Source organism: Phoenix dactylifera, chromosome 2, assembly GCF_051530095.1.
Source record: "Phoenix dactylifera cultivar Ajwa chromosome 2, Ajwa_hap1_PhDact_Kaust_v1.1, whole genome shotgun sequence".
Classification (NCBI taxonomy): domain Eukaryota; kingdom Viridiplantae; phylum Streptophyta; class Magnoliopsida; order Arecales; family Arecaceae; genus Phoenix; species Phoenix dactylifera.
In genome coordinates, this window is record NC_143191.1 from 42865147 (window position 1) to 42885527 (window position 20381).

At 40.3% G+C, this 20381-nt stretch overlaps 1 protein-coding gene across 2 annotated transcripts; it reads right to left on the minus strand.

The window, feature by feature from the left end:
• Window positions 1–1369: 1369 nt before the first annotated feature.
• On the minus strand, window positions 1370–13777 carry LOC103703664 (homeobox protein knotted-1-like 13). 2 transcript variants are annotated; one of them, XM_008786589.6, is made up of 6 exons: window positions 12842–13777; window positions 8187–8307; window positions 2407–2600; window positions 2195–2326; window positions 1921–2057; window positions 1370–1830 (listed from the first exon to the last, which is right to left on the minus strand). In XM_008786589.6, exons 1-6 carry the CDS (start codon window positions 13493–13495, stop codon window positions 1797–1799), a joined length of 1272 nt encoding a protein of 423 aa, XP_008784811.3. In that variant the 5' UTR covers window positions 13496–13777; the 3' UTR covers window positions 1370–1796. The 2 variants fall into 2 exon arrangements, with proteins under 2 accessions (XP_008784811.3, XP_008784810.3); XM_008786588.6 differs by having other exon boundaries at window positions 1370–1838.
• Between the last annotated feature and the right edge of the window lie 6604 nt (window positions 13778–20381).

Sequence of the window (20381 nt, forward strand, 5' to 3'; positions counted from 1 at the left end):
CCACGGATCGGTCGTGGTGTTTGTGATTAGATTTGAATGGATTTGAACCCCTAGCCTGACGAGGACATCAGGGCTTGAACGGAGGGAGTATATGAGGACCCGTGCGGGCGTGTGTTTAGTCCCACATCAGTTATTCGCTGGGTAGATCTTGGGTACTTATAGAGGATCAAGGAACCCAAACAATACCTTCCTTCTAGCCATTTTGGGTGAGGTCCTGGATTGTTACACTCGTCCTATTGCATCCAACTTGCAATTAAAACTATGATCTTTGTCAATTATGATGAGAGATGTTGGGGTCTAGAGCTGGTAAACGAAGAAATCAAATATTTACCAAGAAAAAAAAAACCAAAGTCAAATGAAAATGCTGTCCAATAGGAATCAATAAAGTTAAATAATAGCCATACTATTTATTTTTTTTCTATTGACAAGATACAGAATGTGAGGATCCATGTGTGTATTTAGTCCCATATTGGTTATTTGCTGGATAGTTTTTGGGTACTTATATAGGATCAAGGAACCCAAATAATTCCTTCCGACTATTCATTTAAATTGGGTGAGGTTCTAAGTTGTTACAAATATTATTAGAGCAAATCCGACCCATAATCTATGTTTGGATTTGAACCCTTAGCTCGATGAAGACATCGGGGTTTAAACGGAGACAGTGGGCGTGTGTATTTAGTCCTACATCGGTTATTTACTGGATAGATTTTGGGTACTTATACAAGATCAAGAAATTCAAATAATAACTTCTGACTAACTATTTTAGGTAAGGTTCTAGAGTACTAAGTCAAGTAATTAGTCGACCTAAAATGGACCCAAACCTCAAATATTAGTTCGGCGAATATAAATATATGGTCATATATCTTGCGAATGCTTAAGGAGTTGCTTTCATAAGATTGTAGCGATGTTTCTTCACTCTTTGTTGCTAAAAAATAATTACATCTTAAAAGAAATAGCTGATCTAACTTATTATGTGGATAGCGCACTAGTTTCATTGACCCCAAGCAAATGAGAAATATTATGACTTTTTCCACACAACGTTGAAGGGACTTTGGACAAGACCACAAATGTTATATCTTGAAGGAAAACAAAAGCAACCTTTTTTTACCAAGTTATGCAAGTCAGATGAAATCCAGCATGCATGCATAATCTAATCTACTACAGAGTAGCTCCAATCAATGGTAACTAAAATATATAATTAATCATTACCACGCAACACCATCCACCTATTTTCTCAGCAATTGGTACTACCTATATCTTGCTTCGAAGACCAACCCTATCAGCTGATGCATTAAAGGAAATGTCCCCAGATAGTCAATAAATAAAACAGAAAATTTGGCGCAAGTAGAACAAGAGAACTCGGTGCGAATTTAAAATCCGGAAACATAGCATCCATATCCTACTTTCTTCAACCAATAGTTCATTGACATGCAAAAACACGATAAACTCACCATGGTTCAAAGCATTAAGAAGCACTGAAAAATAATTATACTGCACACGAACACCTCCTTATTCAAAGATACGCAAACAGGAGCTGAATCTGCCAATGGAGGACGTTGCCATTTCATGCAATGGTATGGCTACATGCCTATAAAACTGCTGTATATAAGGATACCGAGTGCTTGCAGAACTATGATGATTTCTCCCAACATGGCACTAGCTTTCCTTAGAAACCATGGAGTAGTTTTCATGCGACGGTCTCTCCAGATTGTCGTGCAGCCTGTCTTTGATATCTGCTGTGCTTACATTTACTTTGCTGCTGTCAACAGTTCTGGGGCTGCTAACTTCTACGATCATCATCTTACGTGAAGTGTTCGGCATTGTTGTCGCCTGCATTACTTCTTATTCAAACTTAAAATAAGCAGAAAGCTCTTAACAGTTGCAGGATTCCAATTAGTGTAAAAGCCCACTTTAGGATACCTTTTGCGTTTACTCTTCATTGCAGTGGTGGATGAGGGATTGGTGTGCCAGTTCCTCTTCCTTTGGTTGATGAACCAGTTATTGATCTGCTTCAGTTGCAGACCTGTTTCCTGCACCAGTCGTGCCTTGTCATCTTCCTGAACAAACAATACATGACCAGCTTGAGGACAGAGAGGAAAAACCACAGGAGAAAACACCACGCAAACAAAACCAAAAGAGGGGAAAAAAGCCACAGGAAGCTATTGAATGAATTGAATGTATCATCTTCACTCACTGTTGGGTAGGGCCACTTGGAGTGAGACTGCCACCAAGCCTTCAAAAGAGAAGTGGTGCCTCCAGGGAGTTTTCCAGCTCTTCGCTTACGTAGGATCTCTTCTCGAATGTCTACAATCTTATTTTTGTAACCCTGCAATTTGAAGATTTTTTTCAGTAACCCCATGAATGATGCTGCTGCAATAACATACTACTTCCATGGTGCTTCCCCACCTGCTGCAACTCATTCTTCAGCTCTTGCCTGACGCGCTCCATCAATGACCGCTCGCTCTCGGTAGGAACAAGAGGACCAAACCCCATGCTATCAGACCCATCCAAGCTTCCATCAAACAAGTTGGTGTCGCTGTCTGCCTGGTCATCATCATCGTCGGACATGGTTGCGCCTGTACCTCCACCAGGAGAGACACCTATTGTATTTGACAAATTTAAGAACTAAAAGCTCCTCCCAGTAGACATCCTCATCAAAGGTATAAGACCTTTGAAAAATTAATCTATAATCGATGTGTTCATGAATATGTCGAACTAATGGATAGCAGCATTTCTTTTTTTCCAAAACAATATGCAATTTTGAGTTAGTCTTATCTTGAAGCAGGACTTTAGCATTGAGCCAGCCTAGTGCAGATCATATGTCTCTGGGTCTTATTTAATAAAATCAATGGTAAATTATGGATTGTAGCAGCTCTCTGTATCGCATAATCGATACATCTTTATTTGAAGATCTTGCACTCGACAAGATGCAGGAATATGATTATTACATCTATGAATTGATTGGAGCAGAAAATAGATGACTATTTCGAGAAGAAAATTTTAATGCTGGACTCAACAAGTCACAACTAACAGATCATTATAGAAAATGAGAAACAAGATTAAAAATAAAACCTTGACATCTACCATCTCTTCCAAAACTACAGCAGAGTGTAGATGTTTTAAGTTAAAACCCTTTTTTTTCGTTGAGAACAGTGCGAATTTAAAACCTTAATCCAAGGTAAGGAAGCTTAGATGCCTTCCAAGGGCCTTGCATGATCAACTTAGACTATCATAGGAGTGATTGCCTAATAAAATCCACCCTTTTATAAGGTCTGAACGGCATGTGACCAACACAGCAGCGCATAAGCATTAAATAAGTGGTATGGAATTATGAGTACGAGATGATCTGAAATTTAAGGACAAGAGAGACAACTTTCCAATAAGAATCTATTGTGGGTCATCCACCTGAACTTAAGAATCGTATATTGAGTCCTCACAATGCATGAAACATGTACAGCAATATTTACTTCTAGCATCGAGTAAAGATGCAGTGGAACTTGATGTTCCACAAGTTCCTGATTTGCCCTCCAGCTGCTATAAATTTTTGGGTTGGCACTGGTCAAGGAAGCCAATTCCTTGTAGCAAGGTTAAAAGGCAGTTGCTAGGGCTATTAACAGGCCGAGTTGCTCGGGCTCGGCTTAGTAAAAGCTCAGCTCGTTAGTCAAACGAGCCCGAGCCCAAAATGAGGCTCGTTTAAATCCGAGCCCGAGCCCGAGCTCAAGCCGAGCTCGAGCCCAGCAGCTTACGAGCTCAAACGGAGCTCGTGACTTAACACAACCAAATGAGTTCGGGATCCTACGGTCAAGATCACTTGGAAACCCAAAACCCAGCATCCAACGATTCCAAATTCCCAACCCAAGTGCTACTGTGCTAAGGCCCTCCTCTAGTCCTCTTCTACCCGGCTGGCGGCTACCCCTCCTCTGAGTTAGGGCAGTTAACGGGCTGAGCTGCACGGGCTCGGCTCGGTAAAAGCTCGGCTCGAGCTCGGCTCGTTAGTTAAACGAGCTCGAGTTCGAGCCCAAAATGAGGCCCGTTTAAACTCGAGCCCAAGCTCCAGATCAAGCAGCTCACGAGTCCAAACGGAGCTCGTGACTTAATACGACCAAATGAGTTCGGGATCCTACGGTCGAGATCACTTGGAAACCCGAAACCCTGCATCCAACGATTCCAAATTTCCAACCCAAGTGCTACTGTGCTAAGGCCCTCCTCTAGTCCTCTCCTACCCGGTTGGCGGCTACCCTTCCTTTGAGTCCTCTCCAACCATCCTCCTCCCCCGACTGGCTGCAGCGCTGCCCCAGTCCCCACCTCCTTCTCCGTCTGCCCTAGCTTTCTCTCTCCCCTCTCTTTTCGGTGGACCGGTGCTGCCATTGTCTCTTCCAAAACTATCTCCAATGCTGAGCTGCCTTTTTCCCGTGGAACTCGTTGCTTGACGCTCATCCCCTGCCCTAGCTGAGGTAATATCTTCTTCTTCTATTTCTCAAAAGTGAAGTAAGTTTTCCATCTCCTCTGCGATCTTTGTAGCTTTGTTGGCTGTTGGAAAGAAGAAGGAAAATCAGAGAACAGAGACCAGAACTGTGGGTATGTTTATGTTTCTGGGGTTGTAGGAGATTTATGCCTTTTCACTTTTTTTAACATGTTTTTTATCGTTTCTTTTCGGTTTCTAGAGCAGATTTGGAGGTTTTGATGTGTATATTTTGTTAGTCTATCAAGGATTTTATCTGCTTATCTGCTTTTGGTGCGGCGAAGTAGAGACAGGGTTTGTGGTCTTATGCTGCTGCTGCAAATCTCGACATCTGATTTGCAGCAGCAGCATTGTCCACTTGATACACTGCGTTCTAATGGATTTGCTGGTGCAGACAGGATACTCTTTAGTTAGGCTTTTCTCCGAAAGTGTACCTTTATATTTGGCATAGGCTGCAAGGCGCTGAGCCAAAAAGAATTTATGTTGGCATAATCAAATCTCTTAATCTGAGACTTCTGTAGCCCAATCTTGCTCGTCCATTTTCTACTTATTTATTGCTCTACCACTTTATGATTTCTTTTATATATATTCAAATTATTTATGTGCTGTTTCAAGAAAACAAGAAACAGACCACCGAGCTCGTATCGAGCCCGAGCTCGGGCTCGGACTTGAGCTTGTAATTGAAACGAGCTTTACGAGCTCAAGCCTGAGCCTTTGTTTTGTCAAACAAGCCCGAGCTCGAGCCTAATACAAAGATCGGTACCGAGTCCAAGCTTCTGTGAAACGAGCCGAGCCCGAGCCTGGGCCCGAGCCTCCCAGGCTCGGGCTCGGCTCGGCTCGTTAACAGGTCTAGTAGTTGCCAATATGTTGTATAAAAAGAGCAAATTAATGACAAATCAGGATGGAGAATATTGTCAGCTTCAACTTAAGAAAAAGGAGCTCATACGGAACAGCCAGAGCAGGCTCGGGCTCGGCTCGGCTCGTTAACAGGCCTAGTAGTTGCCAATATGTTGCATAAAAAGAGCAAATTAATGATAAATCAGGATGGAGAATATTGTCAGCTTCAACTTAAGAAAAAGGAGCTTATATGGAACAGCCAGAGCAGGCTCGGGCTCGGCTCGGCTCGTTAACAGGCCTAGTAGTTGCCAATATGTTGTATAAAAAGAGCAAATTAATGACAAATCAGGATGGAGAATATTGTCAGCTTCAACTTAAGAACAAGGAGCTCATACGGAACAGCCAGAGCAGGCTCGGGCTCGGCTCGGTTCGTTAACAGGCCTAGTAGTTGCCAATATGTTGTATAAAAAGGGCAAATTAATGACAAATCAGGATGGAGAATATTGTTAACTTCAACTTAAGAAAAAGGAGCTCATACGGAACAACCAGCTCTGGACAGAAAATTTTCACTAACTGGCCATAAGCCAAGTGTGACAAAGTATGCCACATAAGGCACCACCCACTTTTTGTTTTTTATCCCCTTCTCGGTATGGTACTCTTGAGGAACAAGATGTTTCAGCAGCTTGGTGTATCTAGGCTTCTAGCAGGCTTAAAGACATGTAATTGATTTATAATTTCAGGCCAAAAATACATTATTCTAGTCTTTAGGCTTGACCTGAAATGGAACCAATCATCAATATCTCTGAAGACGAAGGCCCTGTTTGGGGGAGCTTTTGGAGGGCCAGAAAGCACTTTCTGGCCCTCCAAAAGTACTTTTAGATAAAAAACTATGTTTGGTAAATTTTTCAAAAAGCTGTTTCAGCTTTTGCGGGAAGCTGAAAACAGCTTTTGGAAGGAAGCTCCAATTTGAAGCTTTTGGAAGGAAGTTGTTTCAGCTTTTTCGGAAAGCTGTATTTTTGACAAAAATGCCCATATTAAAATATAATAATTACATAGCTTGTCCCTTTATAAACCTAAAAATCTGCTGGAGCCAAGAATCCTAGCCGTCAGACTCTCTTCCGTACAAAAAGGTATTTTTCTTTTCAATTTTTGTATGCATCTCTTGAACCACATTTTAGAAGAAAAAAATTTTAATCCTTCTCCGTACCTTCCAAAATCAATCTATTATTTTTTTAATATTTTATACCTTTATTTTTGTATTATACTATAAATATAATATCATATTATATTATATCATAATACATTAATATGTTATATTAAATAATTTAATATTATGTTATATTATGGAAAATTAATTTATACTAATAATTATAATATTTTATACCTTTATTTTTGTATTATACTATAAATATAATATCATATTATATTATATCATAATACATTAATATGTTATGTTAAATAATTTAATATTATGTTATATTATGAAAAATTAATTTATACTAATAATTATAATATTTTTTACCTTTATTATTGTATTATACTATAAATATTATATTATATTACATTACATTATAATACATTAATATGCTATTTTAAATAATTTAATATTATGTTATATTATGAGAAATTAATTTATACTAATAATTATAATATTTTATACTTTTATTATTGTATTATACTATAAATATACTATATATTATAGTATATCATAATACATTAATATGTTATGTTAAATAATTTAATATTATGTTATATTACCAAATATTAATTTACTTTAATAATTATATTACTATTATGCTATATTAACATAATATTATTTTATATTACAATAATATTATACTATATCGTATATTTATGTATTAATTTATGTTATGTTTTATTATGTTCTGTTGTATAATACTACGTAATGTCTTTTATGGTAATTTTATCATACAAAAGTACTTTCTCAGTTTGTTTACCAAACACAAAACAAAGTATCACAGCACTTTATGAATGTAGTTACCAAACAGCAAACAGCTTTTTATAACAGCTCTACTTCAGACAGCTCTACTTTCAACAGCTCTACTTCCAACAGCTCTACTGCCAACAGCTCTCCTAAATAGGGCCTAAATTAGATATTGTTCTGCATATGAAGAAAAGCAATTATACTGGTCTCGAATTTGGCAAGACGTGCAATACCGCAACTTTCATGCAAATGAAAGCTGCTTTCCTGGTGTGATCTTGAAAGCAGTGGAGAATACCAGACGCTTAATAGAAAGGCTTTTGATGAAGCAAGTGAAACTGGTAAAGTACATATGAGAAGTTCTCAAATGTTTCTGGAATGAAGATTAAAGATACAGGGAAGGCCATTCATATTAAAACTAGGTTCCTAGAACAATTCTCTAAGCTACTTCTAGATGGTGGATGTGTCACCAAATTGATCTAGTTAGACTGCAGTTAGTTCACCGCAGTAAAGAGGTCTATTGCCCTGATATATGGATGTTTTCTTTTTACTCTAAATGGTAAATGATAAGATCTCATCATTTTGATAGTGTTGTCTGATAAACATGCGATTTATAGCTATAATTTTGAGTTGCTTAACGTATGTTCAGGCTCAACAATGCTGCGAGCTGACTTCAGAAGGAGGGCAAGTAGGTCTCCTTCAGCAGATTTTAATCCCCCTATAATATGAAGTGCCAGTAAAACGTTTCCCTGCCTTGACATATTCTTGTTAAACTCGAGACCGAACGAAGGGAGCATGTGGATGTGGTTGGATTTGTCGACTGTCACTAATAGTGTAGAGTAAGCCAAAAATTCCCTGGGTATCCATTAAACTCAATTCCACATGGTATTTAGATTCTATGCGGATCGACTTAAATCAGAAAAGGAAACAGAATGAGGAAGTCACCTGTCAGGCTCTGTAGAGATTGCTCGAGCTCCCAGCAGGCCATCACTGCCTCCATCGCATGAACACGAACATGCTGTTGTAGTTGCTCTTTGAAGGAACAGAGTAACAAGACATAGTGCGTCTAAGCATAACAAGAAACTAGGAATCAGACACTAGGATATGAAGAATCAAAAACTAAAACAAGGTAGAAAATCGCTATTTTGTTCAAGTGCTCTGCTCAAGATAAGAATTGCAATGTGCGGCAGAGACATGAGCTTATGAAATAAAAGATCTACATGGTATGATCAATTACAAGCTAATAGCATATCGAAGCAGGGATTTACATGTCATTGTTACTATCCATCGATCTTTCTAGCTGTTTTTATACTAGGAATTATTTCTTTTAAGGTTAACAAAGACTGTGCCTTTAAATTTTCTTTTGGTTGACCTGAACTCATATTACTAAGCATGGATATGATACGACTTTAAATTTTCTTTTGTTTTTATACGAAGAATTACCTCTTCCAAGGTTGACTTCTTGCCCACATCATTGTAGCTAGTAAAATGTTGGAAATGTTCATTGAATTTTAAATGGAGAACCACCAAGGCCAGAGATGGGAGGGAAAAGTAAAAACAGAAATCCCTAAACAGTATCGGTTACCAAAACTGTCTGGTAGTGAATGACCAAATTTTTTTCTGCTTGCTTACATTAATGGTCAAAATCCTATGACTCTCTGTTATGGGTTCCTACAAATGGTGAATTCACTTGATCGCACAGAAATCTGGCAACAGATAAAAAAGTCCTCACCATTTTATGGAATCCTAGAGAATATCCCTGTATTATGGTGCACCAAAGAAATACAAGCAGGAAATTCCCTTACAATCAAGTACCTATGGAAATTCAAATATGAACATTCGTGCATAAGACACTTGGCTATTGACAAATCTCACGTGTCAAGTTTAAAATAAGTTCAAATAGCAAAATTATTTGTTTTTTTGGTTAGCAAGCAACAATTAACACTCATTTAATCATACATGCACATTTTCTCAATAACTAAATCAAGTTGTTCTTGAAGCAGTCCTCGTGTGCGTTGCAGAACTAAATCCATTTTAGAGATCCTTCAGAATTGCACCTAACTTGAATAAAAAAATGGCTTTAGATCATATAGAGGCATCACTATATAAAGATGTGGAAGTGAAAGAAATCGTTTTATCTACTAATAGTGGCCAAATTGGCATATTACCAAACCACGCTTTTAGGCCAAATCTGTACAAAGAACCACTGCTTCTTAAGAAATTTATTTGAGCTTCTATCTCACTCAACGAGATCATAACAGCCAAAGAAAAGGGTCAAAGAAAGAAGAGCCTATCAATTGTAGGAGGTGTGGGAGTAGTATTACTTACCAATCTCATTTTTTCTGCCTTTTCATTAGGTTTGGTTCTTGTTTGTATATTCCTATGCTACATTCTATCAAATTCCAATTTTGTAGCTGTCGTAGAGAATAGCCTATTCCTCTGTATCTCATATGGTTTTACAATTATAGGAATTAGTTTTATAACCGACATGGGACTCAATGGAGCCATTTTATAAATACTCTCAAACTCGCAGAAATATGGCCATCCTTACCCTATCACGTCAATCCCACAAGCTTTTTATCCATTCTCGTTCGATCATGGCAGGGGAGCAAGTCAAAATAGAAAAACTCACATTAGGTTTAGGAATAATCAAGCTCAAACTGATGACTTCTACCACGTCAAGTTGACACTCTACTGCTGAGTTATATCCTTTCTCGGCCCCATTGAAAAACAAATGATACTTCTTTATCTTTTGAGTTGTTCTATCGGATTGGTCGCTCAAGAGCTCTATTCTTCACCCGGACACGATGAAAAAAGTTGATCACTTCTTATGGATTACTCAAGAATGATTCTGATCTAGTTCATAGCCTATTAGAAATAGAAAGCACTCTGATAGAATCATTATGAATAGAAAGAGATCTTCATCACACGAGGCCAAGTTTAACAAAATATTTGAAGATTCTTCCCACAATATATTTATGTATACTTGAATGTACATATGCATGCATGCATGCATGTATTTATGAATAGATTGCTCCAGCTACAAACATGACATTCAAGTTGTCTAGTTATGGGTCAATGATCTATTTTTACTGATTCAAGGTTCTATTTGCGCCATGTTGAAGCATTGTCAAAAGAATAAATGCTCGGAATTATTCTTTAGCCCCAGATGAGGCCATTATGAGAAGATTTTCTTATAAAAGAGAGAAAGCATCTAAGCCAACCTCTTTAGGGAATATTAAAATTCCCAAACTTTGAATACGGGTTCTAGGAAGTTGCTTCTTCAATGTTTATCTTAGATGAATGACTCTCCCCAACAAAATTTTTGGATAAATCAAAGATGCACTTTAAATTCTTAAAATTGTTGGTGATGGCTCCTCTACCATATATTTCCAGATCTGGAGATAATTGTAGAAGAATGTAAACTCTATTCATGTTTGATTCTATAAAGTAAACAATTGTGACCTTTTTGCTTTATTTAGGCTCCTTTTGTTCTCCAATGATCAGGATATAGAACTACTTATTCAATTTCTAAAAGTCCTCTTTTCTTTCTATTCCTCAATTTGCAAGGAGATCTCTTAATTCTCAATTCTTGCAAGCTCATTGTAATGTTCAACTTTGGTCTGTCTATGATTGTATTGATCTTGTTGAACAATCTTACTTAAATTTAGTGCGTATGATAATGACATACAATGTATTCTGATGTCATTTCAGCTTCGCATATGCTTTAAGTGTGTCTTATCGAGTAAAGTAGTACTCAGATCAAATAAGTGTTATTAATAATGACCTCTATCAAAACCATAGATAGAGGAAATTTAACCCATTGAATAACATATTTAGCCCATATGTCAAAGTCAAATTTGGATAACAAGATTAAAGCTCTTTTTTTAATTTAAAGACATTGTTTGAACTTAGATGAAAGTGCCACTGTCTAGGGACACGGAGCTTATAAGGTGCCGGGGATCCCTTTCTCTAGGTAGCTGAAAGTGAACTTAGTGAAGTCTTGCCATGAACTTTAGAAATTCCAGGAAACCTACAACAGCAATCATCAACCGCAAGAAAGTTGCTTAGATGTCGATCCATGATCTTGCTTGTAACACCAGATGAACTGTGCAAGCCATCAACTAGTCATTCATAATAATTTGATATGCATTACAGTCACCTAAACTTCTACCAGAAAAATGACATTCATCCAGAATCTCAATAAATCTTAACTGTTTATTTAAGACTTTAAATAACTTCCCTGGCATAAGGTGTCCTTGATTGCATGTAGTTGTGTACCCTGAAAGCCTAGTTACTACAACCCTATTCCAGTACTTGTTTTGGACTGCAGAATTATACTGAGCTAGTGCTAAAAGGAAACAAAAATACTTTGGGAACAACCCTAGTACTAAGAAATAGCTTCAGGGCCACTTATTATAAAGGGTTGGCACTTTTTCACCAGGACCCACCCATCACTTGCGCCACCCTGGTGAATGCACCAATCCATTCGGGATACATGGCGCACCAGTTATGAACGACCCTTTCTTGGTACCAGATTTTTGGCCTGGAAGCATTACTCTAAAGGAAAAGCTCAAAAGCTGCAACCTATTAACCTAAGGCCAAAATGATTTTAGGTGAAGTTGCAGTGAGGGCAGTCATGGGCATTTAGTAGAGCTGCACACCTATGTAATTGAAATCCTTGAAATTTCAGCTTCAAGCAACTCTTAACTGATACTCCTCTTCATTACTAGTCACCCAACATGACCAATTAGAAAAGGATTGTTTCCTCACTTTTTTTTTGTCACTTCTTTGGAGGAACTTTTAAACAAGCCACATACATTTATCACTGACGGACGGTGAAACCAAAACAACCTTACTCGAACTCTTTTTTTTTTTTTTTTTGGAGCATGAAGAAAAATACCAACTTCTAGCCCAATCACATTAAACATGAGGTTAAATCCCCTCGAACTACATCTGCTGAAACTGGCTAGTGGTGTCGCCCTAGCAGCTAATAATCACTACTCAGTTTGGAGTTTGCTGGAAAAGCTACTGATACGTTCTTGTACATCATTACTTATAGCAAGAAAACGAAACAAGGAAAAAGTTTTGAGCTAGTTTTTTTGCTGGAGTTGGATTCATCCCCCATGTAACATTTAGCTTCACGTACCCCTCCAGAAGAATCGTAGAAGTTTGGGATCCTTGGACCTAAGTCGTGATCCCAGGAAACAAAACGGACTAACTTGAAGTAACTTCTTACTTCCAGGTCCTCTATTCCTAACGTTCATCATACTTGTCAGATTGCTCCCAAACTTATAGCTGCGCTGAAACTGGTCGTGCCACTCCAAACTAATTTCCACTCTGACTTCTCTTCCGTACTCAAGTACCCAATCCCCAAATCCAGAACGAAAACTACTACGTAAAGACTCATAAGCTTGGTTTTTTTCTTCTCTAAAATAATATGCAATTAATATATTTTATCATCGCATACAAAACTAATTAGCAAGAAATTAAAGGAATAGACGGAAGGAATAATTTCGAATATTAAATTACAGTAGAAGGAAGAGAGGTGAAGGGAAGATAATTCGAGAGGGGAGGGGGAGAGAGGATTTGTAACAAACCATGAACTGGCTCAGCTCCTTGTCGTCGGGGTTGGCGGCAGCGCCGAGCACGGAGTACTTGGCGACGACGTGCTGGGACTGGGCGAGCTGCGCGTCGATCCGGGGCAGCTGGTCCACCGGCGTCGCGATCCTCAGGCACGCCACGTGCGCCGCTAGCAGCTGCTCGTACAGCGGATGCGCCAGTATCTCCGCCTTGTACCTCGCGTTCTGCCACGTCCCCTCCCCCAGCGCCGCCACCTCCGCCTCCGCCGCTCCGCCGCCGTGGCCGCTCGACCTTCCTCCCCCTCCTCCTCCTCTACCACCGTGCGACATCGCCGCCGCGATCATGGACTCGCCGGACACAGTGTTTTCCTCGTCGGTGCCGCGCATCTGCGGCCGCTGGAGCCACTGAGCGACGGCCGCCGGGGAGGCGGACGAGTCGGAGGCGGTCTGAAGGTGAAGGAAGCTCCCGTCTGCGCCGTAGTGCTGTCCCTGCTGCCGGAGGACGGCGTTGCTGAGCCACGAAGGTCCTCCCCCTCCTCCGCCGGCCACCTTCCCGACGGCCTCGTCGGAGCCCGGCGCCATGGTTCTGAGCACCGCCGGACTCTCCCCCAGCTGCTGCTCCGCGTACGGTGGCAGCACCATCTCGTGCGACAGGTGGTTGTGGAACGGCATAATAATATCCCCTCCTCACCTAAACCCAAACCTCATCCCCAGGTGTCCCGACCCATCCAATAGCGAGGGCTAGAAAGAAACCAGGAAAGAGAGAGCGAGAGGGACGTCGTAGCTTTGAAAGCAAAGCACGAGGGGCCAAAGATCTAATTCCGCTCGAGCTTTAATACAGGGAGAAAAATATCATTAGCATAATTGAGGAAGGAGACTCGCGGGATGGGGAAACCGGCAGCGGGGGTAAAAACCCAAAACCCGCCCGCCGTCGGAGTCTTTGTGAGGTTACACACTTGCGAGAGAGAGGTGAGTTAAAGCTGCGCCGTTTACCGGCCGGTGAGGGAAGGAGGAAGAGAGAGGACAATAATTTCGCGCTTTTATAATGCTAATGAAATTATCGGAGGGCGAGGAGGACAGCGACGGGAAGGACACGCGGCTGCCGGAGGCGGCGAGGACCACTCGGGGAAGGGGGGGGGGGGGGGGGGGGGGACCGCAGCATGGAGCGCGCCTGCAGGAATGAACGAATGACAGAACGACACGTCGAGTACAGCTTGCGCCGCCGGCTCCAACGCGGCTTGCCTGTTGCGCGCCGCGTGGACCCGTGGTCTGCCCGTCGCTAGGGTAGGGTGTGGTCCTGAGAGGCGGGGCCCACTTTAACGTAGGTAGGGGGAGAGTGGTCCCCCGGCTAGACTCCTATCCTATGCTCTCAGATCGCTTTTGACATATATATACATATATTATTTTAATGGCAAAGGAATAAACGTTCCCTCGGAGGGATGGAAGGTGAATTATCTGAAGGCGACGATCCTCTCGTACGGCCTTGCAGCCCTTCGCCCTCATGGAGGATAACATATATCGTGACATGCGCATGATGCCGGATGTTAATGTAGCCTATCTCTTACGTGCCTTCCGCTTCCCAACCGGGGATGTACGAGTGTGGCCATGAATAGAACCCGCATGCTGGTGTCTTCCATGGATGCCATGCATCGGACGTGGACTTGGAGCACCATGCATGCCAACTTGCAGACAAGAATCTTGTATAGATTTTTCATTAGTATCATCAAATAGAAAGAAATATTTTTTTAATACAATCTTCAAATAAATCTTTGAGATGAATCCATATGTTTTTAGAAACTTGGTAGCTGATGCCGCCATGAGAAGTATGGTAAAAAAAACAGCAAAGCAAGCACGGTATATACTTAGAAGTAGACACATGAAATGCACGTAATTAAGGATAAATTAAGAAAGGGAAGGAGACTCGAGCAGCTTATGGTGCATGGAAAGAGAGAATAACGTACATGTACAGAAATTGTTTCCTTTTCCGATCATACCAGGAGTGCAAAAAGTTTACCTACAAAGAATAATTCAGCACCAAAGTCCAGCTATATGAACACTCTTTCATTAAATTAGTGTGTAGAGTGTTGTAGTTGAAATTTGGCCCGAGGGCAACCACGCTCGAAGGGAGCTGAGGAGATGTCGGCCGGGGATGGAGAAAGAGAGCTGCCTCCGATGGTTCGAGGTACCTTCGCAAAGACGCCAGCTGGAAGGGAGAAAGATGGCCACCTTTCTGTGCTCCAGGGTATCTGCACAAAGCCTTAGCCGGGGATTCCGGCAAACACCCTCTGATGGCGAAATTAGACGGGCCTTTTTTGTGAAGTGGAGAGCTTTTTGAGTGCCTTACATGGCCTCTTGTAGCTCAAAATAGCTTGTAGTAGCATGTAGAAGCTTAATAATGCCTATAAAAACTTATCCAAGAGCCTTCCCTACCCCCTTTTTATAGAGTGAGGGTGATGGTTGTGATATGAAATCTAGGGCTGAGATGTGATCAACGGGCCAATAGTTGAAGATAGCATATCGGCGGGTGCGGCGGGGTGTGATCCTTGACAGGTGTGGCAACGTATGAGCCTTAACGGGCGTGGTAGGGTATAGTCCTTGATTGACGCGTTGTGACGTAGCTAAGTACGGCTGAGGGTGAGGTCGGGCAGGCTTGGAGGCCGTGACATGTGCTTGGCAAGGTCGGCTCTAGCCTCTGGTGGAGGTCGTCTCGGCCTTTGGCAGCCTGAGATCGGTTGGTGGGTTGAGGTCGGCTCTAGGTGGGGCCGAGGTCAGCCTGGTTCCTGGCGAGGCCGAGGTTTGCAGTCGAGAGAGCCTCTTCGGCCTGCTTAGCTCTAAAGTTTATTTGGCTGGAATTGGATGACTCCGTGTCTGAATAGGACGATCCATTTTGCCTCCCATCATAGAGTATTCTAGATTTGTTGTGTTAGAGCATGAAATACTCTTGTATGACTAATGACCAGATTAAATAATATATGCCAATATTTAATAATATATATATATATATATATATATATATATATATATATATATATATATATATATATATATATATATATATATATATATATATATATATATATATATATATATATATAGTTACGATGGATGCTTACTATATTGAACGATTTCCCTTTAAGAATTAGGATAGCAGCACAGTCAAAAATCAAGCAGGGTGGGACATGAACCAAGGTCACTGGTACAATTTACTATTGAGCTGTGGAACACTTTGGTCACTACTAAAACAATTCCCATGGTTCAAAAGAATAACAAAAATGGCCATACCTTTCCATGCTTAGTATTTGCCCCTGCTTTGATGGTACAAAAATCCCATCCAACAAACATTACCAGGATAAGTTGAGGTATCCATTTTCTATCAATATATTTTAACGTCCATATTTTTTTTGATAATCATGATGCTTAGCTATAATTGTCAATGAGTCAACATTACCGCATTAGCTTACACCAATGCAGATAATAAAATTTGATATTTTGTGCACGTTATGGCAGGGAGATTTTTTTTTTTTTTTTTGCGCATACCATTTCACAGGATAATTATGGATGTGATTGAATATCTACTTGTTATTTAGAATTATAATCCAATCAAATCCGAACTAAAATAGTTTGGGTCGGGCGCAATAAAAAATAATATATTTTTTCAAATATAAAGTAAAATATAAGTCATGGAGTAATTTGATCTGAACCTTTTTTTTTCGAACAAATCTATTTTTCATACCATCCTTAGATTTAAGAAAATAAAGTTCTTTTAAAAGTTATTTTCACTTAGGCAACTATTAACAATGTTGTTGATAATCATCGATACGTGGTCATCAATCAACATTATACATGATTGCTTGTCAATGATGTATATATATTCTGGCCAATATAGCCAAGAAAAAGAAAACAAGAAAATATCAATGTCGTTTAGTTGTTTTTTACAAAATATTTTTTTCCATATGCGCATCAAGAATGTATTTTGCCGATTAAGTTTGTATTTTCTTGACATGATTTTTTTAGTTTAAGTTTAGGTTTTCTTGATATAATTCAACACGAAAAGTCTAATGGATCAACTAAATGCATCTTAAATCTAGTTTGCTCCTATACTAATGGAGTATCAGCCTTGCGTTGCAGCCTTGACCAGACTCAAAATGTAAATTTAATTTGAATCATGCAAACTTACTTCCCACCTTGACCTCGTAGTCTTTATCGGTGCCGAAAAGAAAAATAAAAGTGAATGGTGCTGCCAATTTTTAAGGCTCAGCTTTTAAGAGACCTGGTTGTATAGCGTTCGTCACAATATTAGAAACGCATTAAAGATCATTATCTTTCTGCAGCCAGGAAACGGTGGATATAATTGTTTAGCAATTCGATGCACCAAAAGCCATCTAATATTATGTAAATATTTTTCATAACAACGTTCATGGCATGGTGTGAACTCCCAAAATCTGGGAACCACTCTAACTATATATATATATATATATATATATATATAAAGCTGGGAACCACGGCTAAAATGGATCGTAAATCCAAATTGTAAAAATTTATAGATTTTCGTGCATGATGGATTTCGTTCGATTTTGGCCCGTCGAGGGTCGCCGTGACAGGTGCAAAAGATTTTCCTACCAAAAAACCGGACTCCGAGCAACCTGCTTGAATATGGCCAACTAAATTAAAAGGTAAAATTTCCTACAGTGGTAGAAAAAATAGGTACCTATGCACTAGTATTCCAAAATATATGCACTATTTTTTTTTTTGTACTAATTGTTTATACTAGTTTCGTTTGAATATGATCAACTGAATCAAAAAATAAAATACTCCACAGTAATTAAAAAATAGGTATAATTGAGAAAGTCTGTTCAAAATAATAAATAGTAAATATAGAAATTTAGTCAGCAGCTCTATTCATTTTTTAAAATATCGATGCAGCCTGAAAAATATCAAACTCCGGCAGTAGCTACGAACGCCTTCTAAAAATGGATGGTCGAAAGCTTCCAACCATGGAATCCACTTAACCATCTGGCCCCTGCCCTGGCTTCGCTATTTCCCGTTTAGCCCAAAGTCTTTTTCCCGTATTCCCCATACGGTCACGTCCCTCCGGGCTCACAACCCGTCGAAACGTGTCGACTTGGAAAGTTCGCGATTATTAGGAATCTCCGGGGCCCGGCATCTCGGACTTCAGAGCTTTCGTGGGGCATTTGCCGAGCACTTATCCCGGGCCCACAGAAAAGTAAATACCAACCAATCTCCACCTGCCACGTATTCTATTCGGGGCAGGGGACGAAAAGGGTGGAGGACTTTCCTTGGGAACCAAAGCTTTTATCTCCCACGAGCTCAACCACAGGCCAAAACGCAACCGAACCGAAGAGGTCTTGCTTGGTATAATAAAGTTGTCATAATTAAAGAAACCTTATTTAAAGTTTGGTAGGATGGAAGATGAGGACTGATATGGGAAGGGTGAGGTGATCCCACTGTGGAGAATCATCATCATCTATCAACCGGAAGTCCATGAGGGCTCTACTTTTCACCTCTTTTTCAATAAGGTAATATACCCAAATCTTGTCTTTGTTGGGTGTGTGAGAGATGGTTTGGCTTTGGGGAGACTTGGTCGGCACTTAAAGCCATACTTTTTTTCCAAGGGGGTGGGTTGTTGGGAAAATTTTCTTCGGTTCTTTTTACTCTTCAACTTTTCAGGCCATTTCGGACTTTCTTGGATTAAATTAAAACGTTCGAGAGGCGCTCCGACTGCAGGGCAATTAAACGCTGAGATATTTTGTATGAAGTGCTTGAAAAATGGTATTGCCTTTTTTTTTTCTTGAGATGTTAAGAAAGATTATTTTTCTAAGATATCTAAAAATGACAAATTGTAGAACTTAATACATAAAGAAAAGATCGGTTTCCATGAAGGCTTATGCATATGATCATGTTTCAAATTGAAGCATTGATATTCTCAGACGAATTGATCAAACTTGTATGCCTCGAAGCTTGGTGATTAAGTGCAATATGATAGGATTGTGATTAAAATGCTAAGTGAATATGTAAAATTTCTTTAAATTGAGGCACCAAGGAAGAAGAGATTCGTAAAATTGGATACCGGCATTGAAATCAAATAGTAACTTTCTAGCTGACAGTTCAAGTTCTGATCAACAATTGGAACCTATATTATACCCACTATGTACCCTATAATTTTTTTAAAAAAATTATAGCCTATTTGGATATTTCTATAAAATTAGCCTAAAAATTTTATAGGATTCATCGATTGTGCGCGTTTATTTAAGCGTGGCCTTGTATCAACCAAACACTACCCAACCCAAATTTTATAGAAAAAAAAAACCTTCCATTTGTTTTTTTTGCTTCTTGTGGCCTACAAACTAGAATTTCATCTAGATTTGAATAGGCTCTTACGAAATGCAAGTTAGATGGACCAATAAAATTGATTGTTATAAAATTTTCAGTCCAAGACTATTAAAATATCCGACAGGCTTTTAGTTTGTAATGCTCCCCACCGCCATCTATTCCTTCCCGCTTATCATGCATCGGCAGAGAGCCGTTCCTGGTCGCTCACAGGATCTATGTGTACCAATCTTTGACTACAAAACCGTCCAAAGCTGTGTATGCGACTTTGGTTTACATGAAATGACACCTATCGATGGGTCTCATTCACCGGCTGTTTTCATAAGACCATTTGGATAAAAGCCAACGATGCATGACGTGTCTTGCATACTGGACTTTTGTTCGGAACATACAATTACCGTCTCTCATGCATCCGGGGCTTAATTGCTCCATTTTTGAAATGGGCTTGTAGTAGGTGAAATTGATGCTTCAATGGCTCCAACATCGAGGGGGCTAAAAGGAAGGAGAGAGAGAGAGAGCATAAAACCTGTGACGTAGTATGTGATGACACTAAATACCACAAAATTAAAAGGACAGATTCCTCTCTCTGGGCTCGACACGCGCTCCTCGCACTGTTCTCTGCCACCATCAACACAGCCTTACAGTGATGTACTCCTCGGTCGTCATCTGGGGACGGTCAGAGAAGCAAAGGAATGAGAGAACAGTGATGGTCGTTTTTCTCAAAAAAAAAAAAAGAGTGATGGTTGGTGGAAGCGAATAGCTCTTCGATCACATATGCCTCGCTATGATCGCATGTCCTGATGTCCAACGTTCTACGTACATGGTCTGAATCATGCTTTAAAAGCTTGCCTCCTCTCGGCACAGAGCCATCCTTTTTCCCTGCTGGGTTTCTCGGAAAGAATTGGACAAGACTGTTGCTGCGAGGGTGGGCCCGAGGGCTAGCTGTGTTCCCTGTTAGGGGCTTTGGACGGCACAGTTTTAGGCTCCCCTTCTTCGACGCCGTAGAGCTGTGGCTGATACGAGCTCGGGCAGTCTGAAAAAGTGAACCGAGAGAAGGGCACCTCTGAACGGGGCTGGGCCCTCTTAATAAAGCCTTCTGAGCGCCTACGACCCTGGGCTGCCATCCAGCTGCATACCTCTTGATAAGGCTGGTTTGGGCTCTACTCGTAGCAGGGATGCGCACTTGCAGGTCCCACGTGTCACTAACAGG

Coding starts and splice junctions, on each gene's coding strand:
- LOC103703664 (XM_008786588.6), bottom strand. CDS start 13,495: ATGCCGTTCCACAACCACCTGTCGCACGAGATGGTGCTGCCACCGTAC. Junction 2,601..8,186: donor ATCTCTACAGAGCCTGACAG/GTGACTTCCTCA, acceptor CAAATACAATAG/GTGTCTCTCCTGGTGGAGGT. Junction 1,839..1,920: donor ATGAAGAGTAAACGCAAAAG/GTATCCTAAAGT, acceptor TTGAATAAGAAG/TAATGCAGGCGACAACAATG.